Source organism: Apiospora kogelbergensis (genome assembly GCF_038363985.1).
Source record: "Apiospora kogelbergensis strain CBS 113332 chromosome Unknown utg000001l_segment0_segment0, whole genome shotgun sequence".
Lineage (NCBI taxonomy): Eukaryota > Fungi > Ascomycota > Sordariomycetes > Amphisphaeriales > Apiosporaceae > Apiospora > Apiospora kogelbergensis.
Window position 1 is genome coordinate 6,587,905 of NW_027117418.1, and position 19,069 is coordinate 6,606,973.

The following is a 19,069-nucleotide window of genomic DNA, read 5'->3' on the forward strand; positions in this document are numbered from 1 at the left end:
TATATAGCCATACACAAATGCCCAAATCGTCACATACGACCACAGCTCTCAGACAACTTGGGATCCCGTCCGCTCTCCCCGAAATAAGCTGAGAAGCGCCGGATTAGTACTAGAGTCGGTGACGATTTGGGAATCCCCGGTGTTGTATGTTTTGCTTTTGACTTCCTGGCTTTTTGGCATACCAGGAGTGCTGTCTCCTTTTGTACTAACTGCTACTCACTTAAATCTCACTGGTTCAAGATAATTGGCACCGACCGAGTACGGTGAAAAAGATACCCAGTAGCAAGGTGTCTGGCAACTTCACCTGAAGCAAGTATCAATGATGTAGAGGCAAGGGGCTTCCGGTCGTCGACAACCACAAAAGCGCAAAACACTGCATGGGACAGGTTAAATGGCAAGGCACTACCACATGGGGTAAAACAAGTTACTAAGAATGAAATGTGTTCAGCTTGTCTAAGCTATTTATATGCTACAAGTAGGCGTTTCTACGCAGCCCACAAGCGTTTTTATCAATCTTTGCTTTGAAGAGATGTTTTCACTTCTTGTCCCCAGCATTGACAATGAATTTTGGTCCTGGCACTTCAACCGCCCTGAAAAGAAAGAAAAGAAAGAAATGCAACGCCTGACCCTATTCCCATACACTTTGCACAAGAGCATCTAGCAATTCTTCCTCATCGCAATGGCGGAAGCCGCATCGTTTGCGTCGAAGGCCGTAAGGGCGCTTCGGACGCCTTCCCAATCCAGTCCGCTAAACTCGGAACCGACAGAGCCTGGAATTGCGCAATTCCCATTGTTAGCTGTTGAAGTTTGAGCCTTCAGGCGCGACATATTAGTTTTGGGAGTGGAACCTCTCTAGTAGTTCAACTCGCCACCGCCTCCAGCTGCTACGTGATCGAGATCTTCGTAGCTCTTCAGGCTGCGACCTTGAACAGCTTCACGAGGACCAACGGCTGCACCTCCTGCTGCGCCATCTCCCCACCTGCCTGCACCACCTCGGCCACGGCCAGCTCCCGAGCCGTCTTGGCCCCAACGACCGGGCTGTTGGCGCCTATCATAAGGGCCACTTCGGTTATTGAAACGGTTCCCACCGGGACCACCACCTCTACGGATAGGCCCAGCCCCGCGATCGTCGCCCCCGGCGTTCCAACCAGGAGCTTGCATAGGGTGGCCACCTGTGAACAACGGAGGCATACCCGGAAGACCAGGGAAGCCAGGGAAGGGCGGCATCACGTTGTTCATACTAAAGTTCTGCAGGTTGAAGCCACGCGGTGTACCCTGCTGGGTTTGACCGTTAGAAGGGGGAAGTGGCCATTGGAGTTTGCGTCTGTCCGAGATGGCGCGATATGGGCCGGGTCAAGCACATATGCGTTGATGAGGTCGAACTGCTTACGTTAGCTAGGCACTTTGTTAAGTGTCGTCAGTGAACAACTCACCTCATGTTTGATCTGATCCAGCCAGTCGGCGTGGCGTTTCTCAACGTGTTTCTTCCAGAAGTGCTCTTCCTTGAACAGTTTGGTACACTCGGGAACTTTGCATCTCCATTTGTGCTCATCCTCTTGTTTATTGAACTTGAGCAACTCCTCGGCCAGAGCGTCTTCTGTGGACTTTCCGCCAAGCTTGCGGATGTCAACAGACTCGGGTTCAAGTATCTGCATAATCTTGTCCTCAAAGGTCTTGACCCATTTGTATGCGCGTTCGAGCTGCTGCTCCGACTTCGATGCGCGAGGTTTGCGGTCAGGCTCAGGAGCTTCACCTTCTTCCTCATCCTTGACCTCACGCTTCTTGGATGGGAAAGGCTCGCCATTGACAGTCGCTCTCGCCACGTTCTTGGCAGCCGAGGAGAGGGTGCTGCGGGGGCGACGGAGGTGGCCGCCGGGACATTTTCTAGTCAACTCATGGATCGAATCACTCTCGAACACACAGAAGAAACAGAAGTTGAAGACTCGACGGAGATACTCGATCATCAAATCAAGCTGTTTCTTCTTCGTCAAGAGGTCTTCATCATCAATCTCATCATCAACGGCACCCTCGTCCTCATCGTCTTCCATCTCGCCTTCCTCGCCTTCATCCATATCAAGATCGAGGTTTCGTTCCTTTTTAACCTTCCTCGATGGAGACACAGGACCGGCAGGCTGGAGACGACCAGCGTTTTTGAGATCCTCCGTACGCTCCTCGATCTTGAGAGTCGCGTTGAAGTCGGAACCAAAATCCTCCTCAAACTTATTCACCAAGCGCTTGACAAGGTTCAGGTCCTTTTCAATTCTCTCTGGTGCTGAGAAAAGATCCCAGAGTGCCTTCTTACGAGGGTTACTGGGCGGGTTGTGAACACCAACATGGCAAACAAAGTCACCACGCACTTCATCCTTTACGGTCTTCCCGTTGACGGCTTCCAAAGCCTTTTCGGCTGTCGATTGCGGCGGCGCAGGCGATGTTATATCCACATCACCATCTTCGTCTTTGGGGTCGGTGCGCTCCACAGGGGCAGCCGCATCGGAGGCAGGATGAAGCATGACCCAGCCCATTCGGTGGTATCGCTTACTGGGGTTGGGGTCACTCAAAGAGAGCCATTTGAAGCCCCCCTTCTTCTTCGCCAAGGTTCTCTCGGCAGAAAGTCTCCAAATTCTGACGGCTAACGTGAGGAGCAATTGTCTTGATGAGGAGAGTTGGCTGGTAAAGGTTCTCGTCACGAATGTCGTTACCGTTCGCAGGAGCCAAGTCACCGACACCAAGAACCTCGTTGGATGCTGTGGCTTCGCCTTCCTCCTTTTCGACTAGACCGTTGGACTCACTTTTCGGCAAGCCTTCCAAGGAGAACTCGTCGAAGGTGCCAGACTCTATGTCTTGCTCCCATTGACTATAAGCTCCGCGACGGAACTCATTGATCTGCGCTCGGAATGCATCCCGAACCTCGGGGACATAACGTTCCCTGAACCACTGCTCCTTCTTGTGCTCAGATACGAAGGTTCTAGCCATCTTTGCCTGCAGATCTTCTCGGTAAGAATCATACGCTGCCTGTATCCTGGCCTTCTCCTTCTCGCGATCCTCTTGAGATTCGCGGCCACGGGGGCGCTCGGAATCTCGGCGGCGACCAGTGCGGGCGCGCTCCTTCTCGTCCTTGATCTTCTCATTTGCTCTCCACCATTCCCCAAAATAAGAGAAGCCGACCTGAAAGGGAAGCTTTGAGGGGTCTGTGAGGGGATTGACCGTTGGTGCTGGAGGTTCAGTGCTTGTTTGGCCCGGAACATAGCGGTCGATGTTGGCAGGCGGTGAGGTAACGCGCCGAGGCCTTTCGTCGCGGTCACGAGGAGCGACGTATTCGTCGCGACCTCGAGGACGGGGTTCATAGCGGTCTACAGGCAAAGGCGACCGAGATCGGGGTCGACGGTTACGGTCGAAGCCTAAGCAAGTTAGCCACAGCTATACCGAAAGATGGGTGATGAAAGAGGGTGAGGATGGGAGAACGGAGTGGTGCCGATATCGAGGAGATGAAATGCATGGGTGTTCATAGTACGCACCAGGTGAACGACCACGGAAGAAGCTGTCTCCGCCTCGTTCGGGCTTCCTGTCATCACGGCCATCCCAGTCGCGACCAGGTGACCGCCCTGAACCATCGCGCTCGCGGTCTCGGTAGGTGTTGTAGGAGTCCATTTCGTCGCGCTTAATTCTTCCAATGCTGGTCCAGCAATGCGTCGCTTCGTTCTGTTGGAGTTGCGTGTATAACTCTTATTTAGTTAGCTTCGCAAGTCGCAATGCGATCAGGCTGGTTTGCTCCTTGAGTGAAGCCACGGGATTGTCGGAACAAATGAGCTTGATGGCTGCTGTTTGGCAAAGCGATTGCTGTTAGAGAAATCATCCTGACCAAAGTTATGAAGGGAACGAGAGAAGAAATAATGGTAGGAAGGGCAAATATGGGCATTTTCAAGATGTAGAACGAAGATGGGATTGGCTGATGGGAAGCCAAATAAAATGATGAGAGGGCTCAGCAACGCAAGCTATGCGATAAGCAATCGATCTCATGTATGCCAAGAGAAGTAGAAGGGAAGCAGAGCAACTGTGCAGAGGAAGGTTATTGTTTCTGGGGGAGCGCCATGGTGATTGGATTGAGAGATGATGAAGAGAGAGGTCCAGAAGCCGGGGAGAGCATTCAATAGCAGATAGGCACACTACAACAGAAACAACGTGACCTGAGAATGGAATGACTTGAGAAGGGTGATTGACGGGAAAGGATAGACGAACTGTAGTTGTAAATGAGTCGAATACGATAGCACTCCTAGATGGGCGCGAGGTCCCAAGAGTATGGAGGTTATCGGTCCCTTTTGCTAAACATCGACAGAGGCGACGATGTCTTTGCTAAGAGAGAACAAAGGGTACGGAGGATGTCGCGTCAGCCTCTAACCTAGAGCCAGTCGGGCCAGGATCGAGGTGGATCATGCTTATCTAAAGACGTACTACTTACTATGTAGACAGGCAATTGTGGGGGCTGGGTGACTGGCAGCTGCAGGTCGTGGCATTCGAGCAGTGGCGGCTGGCAGCAGCATATCAGTACCTCCCTACCTCCGTTTTGAACGCCAGACCGGACTTTTTTACCTGAAGGCAGAGAGACCTTCCACACTGGTAGAAGCATCCATTTCGGAACTCACAAACCTGACGACCTGCATACTCAAAGTAGCTTAGATGCTGTTCATGACAATGGCTTGGCTAGAGGCCTGACCACAAGGTTCGTGGGAATTTGCATCTGCAGTTGCTATATGTGGTGCTTTGCTGTCTTCAGTTGAGGTCGCTATAAACCCGAAGTCCGCCATATCGATATCTGGTGTATTAATTGGACATCCATCATCATAGCCCAGCTCCGCTTAACTGCAGGTACCGCGGCTTCTAGCTAGGATCCTGAGATCCATACGTCATGCAAAAACGGAGAGCTCCAGAAGCGCCCTCGTATGACCAACCGTCCACCCCCTTCAGTCACCGGTCTGGAATAATATAATAGCAACAGCGATTCTGCCATTGTCAAAGATCCTCGGCCACCTTGTCCCTTATCCTTCGCAGCAACCTCGAGTCTTCTTTCCTGAATATCGCCCACCACAATGACGACGTACATCCCCCAAATTACGCTACCGAGCCAGGTCTTCTCCAATGCGGCAGCCTCGGTCCTGCTGCCCATTGCCTTGGGTACCGGCGTAGGCTTCGGCATCAGCCGTAAGCAGACCTCCCTCCCCCCTCTCTCACCCCTCCAAGCTTCCTCCTAGTCAATGGAGCGCATGCGCTTGCTTGCGCTTCTCAAGTAGGCGGCTGGGTGCCCAGTCTGTGTGTGAGAGAGCTCTAATCCCACGTCGCTAATCGTCTCCAGCTCGCGACAAAACACAGAACACCTACCGCCTCATGAAGCAGCCCCCGCTGCGGCCCCCGCCCTGGGTCTTCGGCCCCGCATGGACAACGCTGTACGGTCTGATGGGCTACGCGGCACACCGGGCCATCACGACGGGCCTGAACCCGCTGACGTCGAGCGTCGAGGGCGTGCGCGACGCCAAACACGCCGCCACCCTCTACACAATACAGTTGGGGCTCAACCTGGCCTGGACGCCGCTCTTCTTTGGCCTACGCAAGCCCGTCGCCGCGCTCGTCGACATCGTCGCCCTGCTCGGCCTCAACTCGTACCTGACCTACCAATTCTTCCAGCTTGACGCCACCGCTGGCTGGTGCATGGTTCCCTACGTCGCCTGGCTCACCTTCGCCACCTACCTGAATACGGGCGTGGGTATGATGAACAACTGGAGGATCACGGACGAGGATCTGTTGAAGAAGCGCAACGAATAAGCTAGACTTGCAGAGCCTTCGATCTTCCAGGATCTAGGAAGAAGTGGCTACATATCGGTTAGCCCCTTTAGCCAGGGAGGGTTCTTTGAGTGGATTGTAGCCTAGCATAATACAACGTATGTCGAAGTAAAAAAAATGATTGATCTAAATACGTCTATTTGGCCTACGCCAGGGATATTGTGCAATGTCATCCAAAAACACACCAGCCACGCCAGTTCTCTATACTGCATCATCCAACGCCGTGAACGCCAATAGTCATCACACATTATGTATCGACATTTTGCGGGTGCAGTCCCCGCTGCATCCTGGCCCTTTACAACTCGAAGGGGCCGTCCTGTTAATAATGCCCCCCATATACGGGATCTGGAAATACTTGAGAAGTGTTTGCCAGCGCTGATCTATGATAGGGCCCTTCTATCTTGTAAGTTTTGCAGCGGCTTGAAACAGGCCACGCGCCAGCCAGAGGAATATGACTCATTTCTGAAAGGCAACTTATTGCCTCTCTTCAATTCTTCAAGACATTTATCCACCAAGCGGGAAGTACTTCTTTAGCCCATCATACACCATAAAGATGAATGCCGAGCTTGGCGCGGAGCGAAGTACTGTGATGCCGCAGCCACGGTACATTCCACGGAGTCCATGCTGGTGCCACAGAGCTCGGCCTTCCTGCATAAATGTCTTCTTCACGGCAGTTCCTCCGGTGGCGGTTGTTTGCATGCGCGACTTGATGGTGTCTGCCGGGAAGAACAGGAAATTGTACGACATGCCAGCCGAGGCGCCAGCGATGGCTTGTTGCCAAAGGGGCAGCGATTCCGTTCGCAGAGCATCCTTCTCCGCTTGTGTTTTGATGCCGCGTTCGTTCAGCACATAGAAGAGCTTGGTAGTCGTCTCCTTGGAGCCAAACCAAGCAGCACCTCCACCAGCTTCACGCAGAAAGGTGCCCATCTGCCCATGCCAAAAGCCTTTGAACCCATCATGTTTGTAGACATTCTTGATGACGGATAGCACACCTGGGGGTTTTTCCTTGGCACCGCCAGTTATCGGGGCTGGAACTTGGATCTTGCATTTTACCAGCTCGATCGGCGTCAACACAAAAGAAGTGAAAGTCCCGGAGAAAGCGCCAGTGAACCATAAAGCAGGCAACGGCAAGACTGTGTCTCTAGCATATAATCCGCTGGCATACACGGTCTCCCTCCCTAGGCGTTCAAAGAGGAACATGCTGCTTATTTCCGCAGCAGCTCCGACCAAAGGAGCGCTGATACCTCGGTAAAGACCCAAGAGACCGTCCGCTCGAATAGACTGCCGAAAACAATCCAATGGTCCGCGGTAACGGAGTGGGAGGTGATCCGGCTGAGACTGTAGCCGCACCTTAACGGTATCGAAAGGGTATTCGATGTATTTCCCAATAATACCAGCAGCCTGCAGTATGGTTAGGGCCTAGTTGGTCATACGGGAGGGGTTTGCGACATACCGAGCCGTACATTATATCTTCAATAGCCTCCATGCCGTTCGTCCTCTTTCCGCCCACGGCGTGCGAAGCTTGCACTTGAGGAACCGGGCTCTGCGCAGCAAAGTCTGTTGAAGTAGCCATGGCGAACGTAAAATGCTGCTCAGCTCCTGGCATCTAGCAACAAGTAGCGCCTGTGTGGTATAAGTAGGCACTGAGCTCCTGGGCAGGAGGTAAGGTTGGTGACGGTGCAGCCAACAACAGTCTTGGGTTTCAGCCGTTATAATGCGATAATCACAGATAGCTGAGGATTTCCTTGAATCATATCTTCCGAACAGAGCTGCTGTTGGCGCGATCTGGGTTTTCTTGCAGGAAATGGGGGCGGTTGCGCCAGGGTGTTGTTGGGTTGGGACCCTACGCTACCAGCGACCAACCTGATATGGCGGGTCGTCGTCACCGCGGGTCGGGGTGCAATCGGAGGGGTGGTCGCTTGCAAGGTTCATGTCGGGTAGCCGGAGCAGAAGTGGAAATACATATGCAGTGCTATGCAGTTATACTTTGCATGTTCTGGCGAGATTGGAGAGCGGCGGCAGGCGTTGGAATGGGCGTAGTGCGGGAATTAGACGTTGCGGTCGCCCTCGAAATTTCTCGTGAGCTATCCCCAATCGATAGGCGATAGGTCGTCGATGTTACTGTGTTGGGCTTGGTGTGATGGGGAGATCTTGGGTGGTTTGGTGACGCGCTGGCGCTGGACTGCAAAACGTTTTAGTGGGGGTGGGGTTAGAGGGGCTGCCATGCGGTATCGAAACCCAAATAGAGGGGTCGATGTTCATTCGATAATTGTGTCTGTCTGAGCACAGTTCGATTTGACACAAACTGCCTGCTGGATTGCAGCTTTCCGAGGGAGCGAGGAAGTGCGCAAATTCTCATTTGGCTGGGCACATGACCTCATCTTGTCTCCCAACCAAGGTTATACACCGTCTGAGCGAGCGTCGGAAACAACAGCCATGGCGAAGGACAAGAAAGGGTCCAAGGCCGAGACCAAGAAGGCAAAGCTAGCCGAGAAGAAGCAGAAGCAGGAGAAGAAAGCCCAGAAGAAGGAGAAGGTGAAGAATGCCAAGGTTGAAGGCAGCGATGCCGAAGACGTTGATCTGGAAGCAGTGCTCGAGCAGTACAGAAAGGAGCAGGAGCAATTCCTCAAAGTCACAGAGACTGTTTCCGAAGTGCCTCCTAAGCCACGCTCCTCTGCCACCTTGCTAGCTTCTCCTTCGAATAGCAACCAATTGCTGCTGTTTGGAGGGGAGAACTACAACGGTGCTATAGCCCATTTCTATAATGACCTGAACATCTACTATACCGACAAGGACGAGTGGCATTGTGTCACGTCACCGAATGCGCCTCTGCCGCGTTCCGGCCATGCGTGGTGCCGCGGAGGAAACCAAAGCAATTCGGTCTTCCTATTTGGCGGGGAGTTCAGTAGTCCCAAACAGGGTACCTTCTATCACTACAATGACTTCTGGCGACTGGAGCCCAGCAGCCGCGAATGGACTCGGGTAGACACAAAAGGAAAGACGCCGCCTGCGAGGAGTGGTCACCGAATGACTTACTATAAGAATTATATCATTCTCTTCGGAGGTACGTTTCGACGACGCGCTGTGGGGGTCTGCCCCTATGTTAACACTTGACTCCAGGGTTCCAGGATACGTCGAATCAGACAAAGTATATGGCCGACCTTTGGTTGTATGACACGCAAGTAAGTACACGCAAGGAGCAGCATAAGTCGAAACATCTACTGACTAATGCGATCAGAACTTTGTCTGGTTTAATCCAACTCTCCCCCCTGCGCAGCTGAAGCCGGATGCTAGATCGTCCTTTACTTTCCTCCCACACGAGCAAGGCGCTGTCTTGTACGGTGGATACTCTCGTGTGAAATCAACTGTCGCGGTGAACAAGTCAGGCAAGGGTGCGTCTCAGGGCCAAAGGAACATTCTCAAGCCAATGATTCATCAAGACTGTTTCTTTCTGCGGATCACGCAACCTCCGGCAGATGCCAACCCTGGAACACCTCCGACTGTCCGATGGGAGAAGCGCAAGAAGCCGGCAAACACTCCGGCACCAGCAAGGGCTGGAACTACCATGACGTATCACAAAGGCCGTGGCCTGTTATTCGGTGGCGTCCATGACGTGGAGCAAAGTGAGGAAGGTATTGACAGCGAATTCTTTAACCAGCTGTTTGCCTGGAACGTGGACCGCAACCGATTCTTCCCTCTGGGACTCCGAAAACCTCGAGTGCAAAAGAAGAATGTCAATGCAGACCAGCGTGTGGGCAGACGTGGCCGAGCCCAGGCGAACGAGGAGGAGTTGCTCAAGAACTTGGCGGCTTTGCAGGCGGGGTCATCCGTCGAAGATGCCGATCAGATGGAAATCGATGTAGGTAAAGCCGACGATACAGATACGCCTGACAAGCCAGTGCGCGAGATGCCCGTGTCGATGGAGTTTCCTCATCCTAGGTTCAATGCCCAATTAGCTGTGCAGGATGATGTACTTTACATTTATGGCGGCACTTTCGAGAAGGGAGACCGTGAGTTCACGTTTGACGATCTGTACGCCATCGATCTGGGGGAAGATGGATGGCTGCAAAGAGGTGTTTAACCGAGAGGTCGAGAACTGGGTGGTAAGTATAAGTGCCAGGCTTGCCATGAACCACAGGCTAATACGGCGACTACAGGGATCTGATGACGAGGATGACGATGAAGATGAGGAGGATGATGAGGACGATGAGGAAGATGACGAAGAGGATGACGAGGGCGACTACGAAATGGCCGAAGAGATACGCTCCCCGACCAAACGAAAGAAGAAGCAGTCAGACGAGCAGTCCACAGCCGATTCGGAGTCCAGCTCACAGACTACGACAACGTCGGCAGATGACGAAACTGAGACAGACACTATTGCAACTTCAGTGGACGATGGTCTGCCTCATCCCAGGCCGTTCGAAACCAGGAGAGAGTTCTTCCAGCGCACGTCAAACGAGTGGCAAGAGCTTCTCATGACGAGTCTGCGCTGGAAAGGCATCCAGCCTGAGACTCTGGCTATCAAGGAGATCAAGACCAAGGCCTTTGAGATGAGCGAAGAGAAGTGGTGGGATTGCCGAGAAGAGATCACAGCACTCGAGGATGAACAGGAGGCTGCGGGTATTGGCGAGGTTGTATCCCTTGCGGATAGGGGCGAGGGTACTGCCGGTCCTGGCGCGGCGGGGAGAAGACGTTGATAAGTACCCAATCTTCGTGATTCTAGAGAAGGGCAAAAGCTATCAGGCGACTATTGAATATACTTGCAGTCACCTGGTGGAAATGTAGGCATTGATTTGACGAAGCGCATGATCCTTGAGATTTGGTGAATTTTTGTCTGGGCTGCGGGTGGCGAATTGTTTAAATGAGGTCGGCCCGGGCCGCTGACCTTCAGATGTCCAGGCCACCTTCGGTTAAAGTCCATCGCCGCTTCAACGCGCAAACTATACACACCCACATAAAATCACGTCTTGTCTAACCCGGAGGCCGGTTTCTTTGTCCTATGCACTACTTCCTTGTCAACCTTGGTCAAGACATCATTCTCAATATTGTGGGCAAAGCCACTTTATATATGATAACCACGTAACGACCATGCCGATCGGCATACAGCGCATCAACGCGAAGAAGTCGCAACCGAACTCCCTGGTCATATTCATCAAGCCATTAAAAGGCCCGGACGAGTCGGTCGCTCAGGACTTCCTGGAGCGCATCGCGGCGCAATGCCTGCCAATCATGAAAAAGCACCATCTCTCGGTTATGTCGCTGGAGGAGTACGAGCCGAACCGGGAGTTTGTCGGGCGCAACTTCAACGCCGGGGAGGTGATCCAGCTGGTGTTAAAGTCTCCCTCTACGGCTCGGTGGCTACCCTTCCACTACGTGCAGATGGTGATGATGCACGAATTGGCGCACTGCAAACAGATGAACCACTCCAAGGCATTCTGGGCCGTCCGCAACGGCTATGCAAACGAGATGCGCACGCTGTGGTCCAGCGGCTACACGGGAGAAGGCCTATGGGGACGCGGTGCGTCGCTCGAGACTGGAGAGTTCGAGAATAACACAGTCTTACCTGGCGAGGTACTGCCGGAACACCTTTGTGGTGGTACCTACCGTTCCCGAAGAAGAAAGCGCAAGCCGAAGGCCCAACTCTCCTACCAAGAGCAAAAGCAAAGGAGGATATTGAAAAAGTTCGGTGCAAACGGCGTGGCACTTGGCGACGACGAGGAGGTCAAGGCCGAGCTCGAAAAGGGCAAGCGGACAGCATCTAAACCCCGAGTGGCTGGCAGCAAAAGGGGTCGTGAGCTGAGAGCTGCCGCGGCCCTCGCCCGGTTTGGCCAACAGAAGAAGACCGAAGAGCCAGCGGCGAAGAAGGAAGAAGACGGCAACGTCGTCAAACTCGATGACGACGAGACTAGCGGCGGCAACGAATCAGAAACGGCAAGTGACAGCGACGATGATCTACCAGCGGATGCCGATACCGATGGACAGCAAATCTTAGATCGCAAGGGCCATCGTATGATTAAGGTGTGCGAGGACGAGAACCCCGACGCCCAGGACGCGCAGCAAGAACTTCGAGAACTGCAATCTTCCATTGGACCAGCACCGGCCCCGAAGGTCCGCGCTGCCCCAAGGACGGCCAGTACCACTAATAAGAACCCCAGTACCAAGTCTATACCTGAGGGGTCCATCGGAGAGGCCGCAGAGCTAAGAAACGACAAGCCGCCCAATGTAACCGCACTCAGCGAAAAGAGCAAGTCGATCGCGGCCCGCAGCCCAGCCGTCTCCCAGGAGAACTCCCAGAGCTGCCTTATGTGCTCTTTTTGACAATCAACCAGGTTCCGTTACATGTACTGTCTGTTCTCATGTCGTGGATCCGCAGCAAGACCCAAATGCTTGGAGTTGTTCAGATGCGCGGTGTAAAGACAGTCAGTACTTGAATGCCGGGGGACAACTCCCTGTGTGGTGTCTGCGGCACGAGAAAGACAGCAGCGGGCCAATAATAATATATTTGTTATAGCCCTATAGGGATGGACAATGTAAGATATAGACAGATAGGTCTTTGCTTCTCCCTATGCTCTCTCCATCGGCTGTCATTGCAAGCTGTTGGGTGTTAACCAACATGACCCCTAAAGATCGGAGTATGTGTCAATCAATTCTCTCCGATGTCTGTCGAGTCCTCCGTTGGGCGGGTCGTGGTCCCCGCAAGCTACACAGCCTCTCGGGGTATAATGTATGTATAACACAGCCACGGTCGTTTGAGAGCCAGCTACCAGCAAAAATGGTCGTGGGGCATTTGGCCGTCTGCCCATTTCCGAAACCGATCATTCTCGCGTTTTACAGGAATGGCCTTGGGGTATATTCGTTCTATGGTGACCTGATGGCATTCTCTGCATAGGACAATGACTGTGGTCGGGTGTTCGGGAGGTAGAGGTTCATTACATAACACTTGCAGTTTCGTTTCGGTAAGATCTGCATCTGGTCTCAAGTTATGAGATCCCTTCACGGCTACATAAGCTGAAATATGCAAATGAAGGCCGGCAAGCCTTCTGCCTGGCAGTAGGCAGCTACCAGTTGCTTTCACAATCAGGATACCCCCCACTGTTTCCCCCCTCTAGTGACGAAGCGGGAGACAAATCGGATCCAAGTCTGGTCGAAATGGGAAGGAAAGAAAAGCTTGAGTTGCAACGGTTCCTGTTTCAGGACCTGGCACCCTGTCCGCCCTGTCCGCCAAGACTCGCGCTCCCAGCACGAAAAACTGGGGAAGCTTGTCGGGGATAATGGCATTGCGAAGAACAACACACACACACATTCACGGGAACAAGCCAGAAACCAGGTAGATCTGTATGTAGCCCCTACGTGCGATCTCCCGCGCCTGCTGTTGCTCGTATCCGCCTTGTCCGTGCAGATCAACGCATCATATTCGGCAACTTGACCGACCCAGCACTGCGCGAGTGCGCGAATGCTATCAACCTGGCCGTACCTGCTGCCTGCCTCTTGGACAACAAGCAACGTCAGTTCTCGGAATGTCTTCCAGTGCAAGCATTCGTGGCTGCACGTCTAGCGTATGCAATGTACATGCAAGGCTCGTGGACTGGTAGGTTTGGGAAGGTGCTCTCTCGATCTGAGACGTCCACATCTCCCTCCGTTGTATCCAGACTTTTCTGTCCAAACGCCGGCCTTGGCGACTTTATACCTTGCAACCTTTGCGTTATGGTTAATTCTCTCACTTCCCTATCCCCGCATAGCGACCCCTTCGCTTGTCTAGGTAGCTGTTAAAGAGTCGTGGAAGTCCAGGCTAAACTTGGGTGCCCTTCTTCTGTTTTCTCTTCGTCCCTATCGCCAAGCCAATTTTGATCATCTATACCCGGTCGATCTGTGATCGTTGCCTTTCTCTTCCTTTCTCTTCAGCCGAACAGATTACGTTCCTTTGCAACACACTGCTTGACGCAGCCGATCTCGTTCATTTTCTTCCCTGGTTGTCGTCCCCTTCCTTTCCACGACTGTTCTATCGTTACCTGGTCGAAAGCGAACCAACCCTTGTTTCATCCGAAGTCCACCTGAGATCCGAACCACCTCATACCACTCTTCGTCACAACATCTCTCAACATGCTGTCGTCCGGTGTCTTCACTCTTTTGCTGGCTGGCCTGGCTGTCGCTGGTCCTGTGTGGCCCAGATACACCGTTGGCCCGGAGCACCTCGAGGTCCTGCAGATGCGGGCGTCCACCAGCGTCAACCCTGCTGCCGTCAGAGAGACGAAATGCATCAACTCCAAAGTGTGCGTAAACGTACTTCCCCTCCTAGTTGGGTTCATTTGTCCCGATGACGACACCGCATCATAATGAGCTACTCCCAGAAGACTAACATATTACAATAGTAACATCGCCTTCCATGACGAGAATGTTGCTCAGTTGGGCATCTGTGGAGGCATTGCAGGCAAGATCACAAAGTGCGGCGGCGCTCCCCCAGCACGACGGGCGTGTCGGGCACAGCCAAGTTCACAGTCAACACGGCGACGAACGGCGGCACTATCAACGTTTCCAAGGGACGTTGGGAGCAGTGCATCCGCGCCGCCCGTGCCGTGTGCCCGACAGGCAGCATGTCGGCCACGTGTGCCGGTGGTGCCTCGAACGGTGACATCAAGTTCACCCTAGACAACCCGTAAAGGAGCCGATGAAAGAATCGGACATCTGGGGTGGATTGGAGCTGGTTTGTATTTTCAAGGGGCGCCCGGCTTTAGAAGGGATATGTACATATAATGACGGACGGGGTGTTTGAGAATTGTATGATACCAGGGACCTGGGAATACTGGGCTTAGCATCTTGGCACAGACTGAGGGGAAGGAGGAGAGGTTTACCGGTTAGATGATCCAATGGCAAGCTATATTGTTGGCGCCAAATTACTTGACCCTGAAAACCGAGGGCTGCTCGTTTTCCCAGGACACGAAGCGATCGTCGTTCTACGCTACATGTCGAGTAAAACCTCCATCATATGACGTTATGGTTCCGGGGCGGTGCACCCAGTCCTGTAAGGAGCATGCTACTGCAGACACGCAGACACGTAACCCATCGCGAGTCATACCCATCCGCGGACTATCACTCTCGCCCTCTTCTCAAGGTCTAATGTCGGAGGTCAAGAACCGAGTACCAAATTCTGGGAGAATTTGGGAGGCATCAAATTCAAGGAGGTTTCAGTATCCGGTGGGTACTGGTAAAGTTTGGAACCGTACGACAAGACGTAGGCTTGTTCGGCAGTTGGCTTTGCTGGATCGTCATAGTGTATCATTCGGATTTGTGTAATACTGTCGACTACTCTAGCAAGAATCTAACCAACTCTACCAATCTTCGGGTATCATAATATATGCAATGCTCGTTTTAAACGCCGGATTCACTGTTTTCTTCTCCATCTTGCTTCAGAGCCAGCCAGTCATGCTGGAGCCGTGCGCCAGCCAGCCAAGCCAAAGCACCCTCTAAAGTCCGTATCGCGTGACACAGTCTTCGCGATGCGTGTCCAGGCAGTCCAGTGCGCATACCCTGGTCCCGCACTTGATGCACTTTACCCGGCCCCAGTACCCGCAGACCTCGCAGAACACGCGCACGGGATACTTGCGGTCCTCGTCGCCCCACCCCGCGCGCGCCTCGAGATACGTCAGGGGCGGTGCCGCGAGCAGCGCCTTGAGCTCCTCGTCCGCCGGCATAGACGGCACACGCGACACGAGGAGCGGGTCGTCGTCGCGGGGGTGCGGCGCGGGTAGCGGACCGCGGTAGGGCGAGAGGATCGTGCTGCCACCGCCGCCTGTCTGCTCGCCAGCTTCGATGTCGGGGGCATCCGTCATTTCGACGTCTTCCTGTTTTGACTGCTGTTTTGATGAAGAGGTACCTCCGCGTGACGCCGGTGTCTCTGGCTTCTTGTGCTGCTGCTGCTGCTGCGGCTGCTGTACTGCGCTCCCCTTCCTCCCGCCCGCAATCGCCAGCATTGCACAGGCCGTTGCATTGCCGGCACCGCCTTCCTTCAACGCGAGCCAGTCGTCCAGGTGGTTCGCGAACGTCTTCTGCGACTGCAGGATCTTGCGCACGTTGGGGGTGTGCTTGGCGGTGTCCCTGCCGCTGCCTTTGGGTTTCGGCGGGATGGGGATGGACAGGTCGCGCGGGTTGTCGCGGTCGAGCAGCTCGAGCTCCTTGCGGACCTTGGCCTCCTGCCGGGCGCTCATGTCGGCATAGCTGAGGTTGGGACCGCCGGTGCTGCGGGCGGCGCGCTTGCGGTTCTTGCTGTTCTTGCCCCCGGCGGCGGCGTGCTGGTGGGACAGGCCTGGGTGGCCCGTGTCGGGTACATAGGCCCAGCCCGGCGCGTTGGTGGTCTTAGCACCAGCGACCTCTATGACGCCGAAATTGTTCATGGCTCGGCGCGGCTGGGGGTGTATGTGTGGTGTGCGTGGTGATGTTGGCCAGGCCAATCAGACGGTGTGGGTTGTTGAGATTGCGATGGTGGTGTTGCGTGCTCGCTCAGCACGTGGGTTGGAAGCAAGCTAGGCTGTTGCGCAGGGCGCCGCACGGCACGTCGGAGTCGGATAGAAGCAGCTTTGACGGTAGCGAGCCACGGCCAATCATCCCAGGTAGAAGGTGGCGGCATCCCAATCCATCTCCAGCTGGAGAATACATCTGTATCTGTATCTGTATCTACGATAATTGGAGTACTGGACCTCGAGATAATCACCCAATTTTCTCTGCCAACAAATTACAATGGGTGCATTTGCACCCCCTTACCGTTATTGCTATCTGGGGACACATGACTCGAGCAACGAGACGCGGCCGGTCCACTGCCTTGGGTCCGGTCGGATCAGTGACATTGAACTCTAATCCGTCAATGTCGCCCGCGAGAACCAAGACATCAAGATGAAGAAGAAGCGAGAGAAGGGCTCGGGCTCGGGCTCGGCGCTCAAACTTATTTTTGGATCGTGCTGACTCCAGAAGTCCAGGTAAAATTAGGAACGGAACGACCGTATGACAACCGGGCTGCCGGGTCCTCCTGGCAGAACTAGACAGCCTCTCTCATCCCGCCTCTTACATAAGCCCAATGGAGATGGTGACTGCGCCATGATTCCCTTATGGTTGTCGTGGAATTCTCTCGGACCTGCCCGGCGGGGAAAGAAGCGGCAAGAAGGAAAGTCGGGTTCCAGATGGCTACATAGAAAACCAATCAAACAGCAGGTGTATGCATCCTCTACCCTGTGCATGCCATGCAGTCACAACTTTCTTATGTGAACCTGCCGGGAAGCGTCAGCCAGCTTCTCTGGAAGGCCCATGACGGAGCGTGACCTGCAACGGCGGGACAGCATGCGCCTGTTTCAGTCTCGCTGAAGAAGTCTGGTAGAAGAGCCACATAAGTTTCCATCAGCTGTGCGGCGAATCTGGATGGGGCGACTCTTCGCTCTGCGCAGAAGCTCTGGATACTCTGCGGCACGGGTGGCGGCTCGGGTTACATCCCATTATCAAATTATCGATCGACATTGGATTATGCCATAATATGTACATATGTACCGGTCGGTTAGAAGGACCCAGAGTTCTGCCCAAGCTCCGGAGAATAAAGAGGGAAATACCTACATAGAAAAGCCGTTGTAAGCGCCAGACGGGGGGGGGGGGGGGTCCATCCATATGTACTTCTTTCTCGGTAGGAGGGACAAGCTGAGAAAGGCACTCTGGCCAGAGCAGTACTGGCCAGTACTGCTCTGGCCACTCTAGTCTCGTGTGGGCTTTCAGGGAAAGGGAACGCAAGAGCGACGGAAGAAGAAAACTCTTTCCACCAGCTGGACCCGAAGGAAAGGAGTATGCGACGGTACCCCATCTGGGCTGTCACCAACATCGCCGTTGAAGGTCTAGCAGCATGGGCGAAGCATGCTGGGCACGGGATGCTGATTATGAATTGGGAGCCCTTTGCATGGGTTGCTGAGCTTTGGCCCCCATCAGAGCGGAGGACATATTGGACATCCCGGCCTTCACGTGGACGCCCTCATTTACTGGGCTTGTACGCAGCACACCGGCAGGTCTGACACGTCCCGTCACCGAAGAGACATGTGTGTTCCTTCTTTCCTTGTTTCTTCCTGTCTTGTCTTGTTCATCAATTGCCCAACGAAGCATGGCTAGATGGAGGCTGGTTGGTCGTGTTTCAGATCCGATGTTCGTCGAGCCGTTCACCAGAAACTCAACAAATGGCCATGCAAAACAATCCGGAGATTGCTCCAGCTGGATGGCAAACCCCCAAACCAACCCCCCTGCATATTATACCGGGCTACATAGTAAAAACGCGCTTGCCATACTGTTTTCATCATACTAATGGCTAATCCTACCATTTCGGCAGGGGACTTGCTCGGAGCTGTTCAGTACGATGCCACCTCAACACCTTACACCCCGGATCCAAATCCAGTCAACACTGAGCCTAGTCGAAAAAAAGAAAAAATACACAGCAAGCGACACAGGCTGACAGGGTTGAGGCATGACCGGACCAAATCGTCAGTCAGACAAAACAGCGGGCCAGCTATAGAGCTGTCTGTGCGGCTATATCCGCCTAGCCCGGATTGATACAGTCGTGAGGATCATCAAAGGCCATGGCCCCATGAGGCAAAGACCGGCAGGATCACTTCCAAAGACAGGCAGACTGAGTCGGACTTCATGGCTTCTTTTGATCTTAGCTCCTGACGGGGGCCCCTCCGAGAGAAGAAAGACTCGCGCCATGGTATTGCGCCGCCGGCAAATCCAAGTATAACCGTGCAGTCCCGCCCATGTGTGTATAGAGCTACGTCTGATAGACAAAGCTGGGTCAAGATAGTCGTGTAGGGTTGGGCCTTGCCATCATATTAGGAAGCATACATACATATATGTCCTCACACCTTGACAATTGAGGCAGGGGGAACGAGCCACGAGTTTTAGCAAGAAGCGTCCGTCGTTCGTTGTTTAAGGTCAACGTTACAGCACTCCACCTTCGTTGTCAACACGCTGCCCGCAACCGCCATCGCAACAAACATCGATCGCCCGCCCGACCCGTCCACCCTTCCGTGTCCCCCTAATAAGACCATATGGCCCTGTCTCGTTGCTTTGGTCCCCGAACTTGAGCTTTGCTTCCTAGGCCAGGAGCTTCATTCAAGTCGTGTGCCCTAACAACCTCGTTGCGGAAGAAGGCATTTTCTCTCCCTCCCTCCTCCCCCTCCGTGTTTTTACCAAGGCCGGATCTTGGGTGTGCTAGTGTTTTGTG

The 19,069-nt window shown here is 53.8% G+C and overlaps 7 protein-coding genes across 7 annotated transcripts; 4 read left to right on the forward strand and 3 right to left on the reverse strand.

The window, feature by feature from the left end:
* Positions 1-911: 911 nt before the first annotated feature.
* PG998_002128 (uncharacterized protein) lies at positions 912-3,648 on the reverse strand (the record flags this gene model as incomplete). Its single annotated transcript, XM_066868946.1, has 6 exons — positions 912-1,048; positions 1,107-1,278; positions 1,362-1,382; positions 1,434-2,600; positions 2,635-3,398; positions 3,516-3,648. 6 exons carry the CDS (start codon positions 3,646-3,648, stop codon positions 912-914), a joined length of 2,394 nt encoding a protein of 797 aa, XP_066737361.1.
* A 1,436-nt stretch (positions 3,649-5,084) lies between these two features.
* On the forward strand, positions 5,085-5,814 carry PG998_002129 (TspO/MBR family protein; the record flags this gene model as incomplete). Its single annotated transcript, XM_066868947.1, has 2 exons — positions 5,085-5,196; positions 5,348-5,814. 2 exons carry the CDS (start codon positions 5,085-5,087, stop codon positions 5,812-5,814), a joined length of 579 nt encoding a protein of 192 aa, XP_066737362.1.
* Positions 5,815-6,336: 522 nt separating this feature from the next.
* Positions 6,337-7,764, reverse strand: PG998_002130 (mitochondrial ornithine carrier protein; the record flags this gene model as incomplete). Its single annotated transcript, XM_066868948.1, has 3 exons — positions 6,337-7,233; positions 7,286-7,438; positions 7,696-7,764. 3 exons carry the CDS (start codon positions 7,762-7,764, stop codon positions 6,337-6,339), a joined length of 1,119 nt encoding a protein of 372 aa, XP_066737363.1.
* A 504-nt stretch (positions 7,765-8,268) lies between these two features.
* Positions 8,269-10,529, forward strand: PG998_002131 (uncharacterized protein; the record flags this gene model as incomplete). Its single annotated transcript, XM_066868949.1, has 4 exons — positions 8,269-8,896; positions 8,953-9,014; positions 9,071-9,907; positions 9,990-10,529. 4 exons carry the CDS (start codon positions 8,269-8,271, stop codon positions 10,527-10,529), a joined length of 2,067 nt encoding a protein of 688 aa, XP_066737364.1.
* A 391-nt stretch (positions 10,530-10,920) lies between these two features.
* PG998_002132 (uncharacterized protein) lies at positions 10,921-12,150 on the forward strand (the record flags this gene model as incomplete). Its single annotated transcript, XM_066868950.1, has 1 exon — positions 10,921-12,150. The coding sequence occupies one exon, from the start codon at positions 10,921-10,923 to the stop codon at positions 12,148-12,150; it is 1,230 nt and encodes a 409-aa protein (XP_066737365.1).
* Positions 12,151-13,932: 1,782 nt separating this feature from the next.
* PG998_002133 (uncharacterized protein) lies at positions 13,933-14,489 on the forward strand (the record flags this gene model as incomplete). Its single annotated transcript, XM_066868951.1, has 3 exons — positions 13,933-14,102; positions 14,202-14,273; positions 14,294-14,489. The coding sequence occupies 3 exons, from the start codon at positions 13,933-13,935 to the stop codon at positions 14,487-14,489; spliced, it is 438 nt and encodes a 145-aa protein (XP_066737366.1).
* An 804-nt stretch (positions 14,490-15,293) lies between these two features.
* PG998_002134 (uncharacterized protein) lies at positions 15,294-16,220 on the reverse strand (the record flags this gene model as incomplete). Its single annotated transcript, XM_066868952.1, has 1 exon — positions 15,294-16,220. The coding sequence occupies one exon, from the start codon at positions 16,218-16,220 to the stop codon at positions 15,294-15,296; it is 927 nt and encodes a 308-aa protein (XP_066737367.1).
* Positions 16,221-19,069: the final 2,849 nt, after the last annotated feature.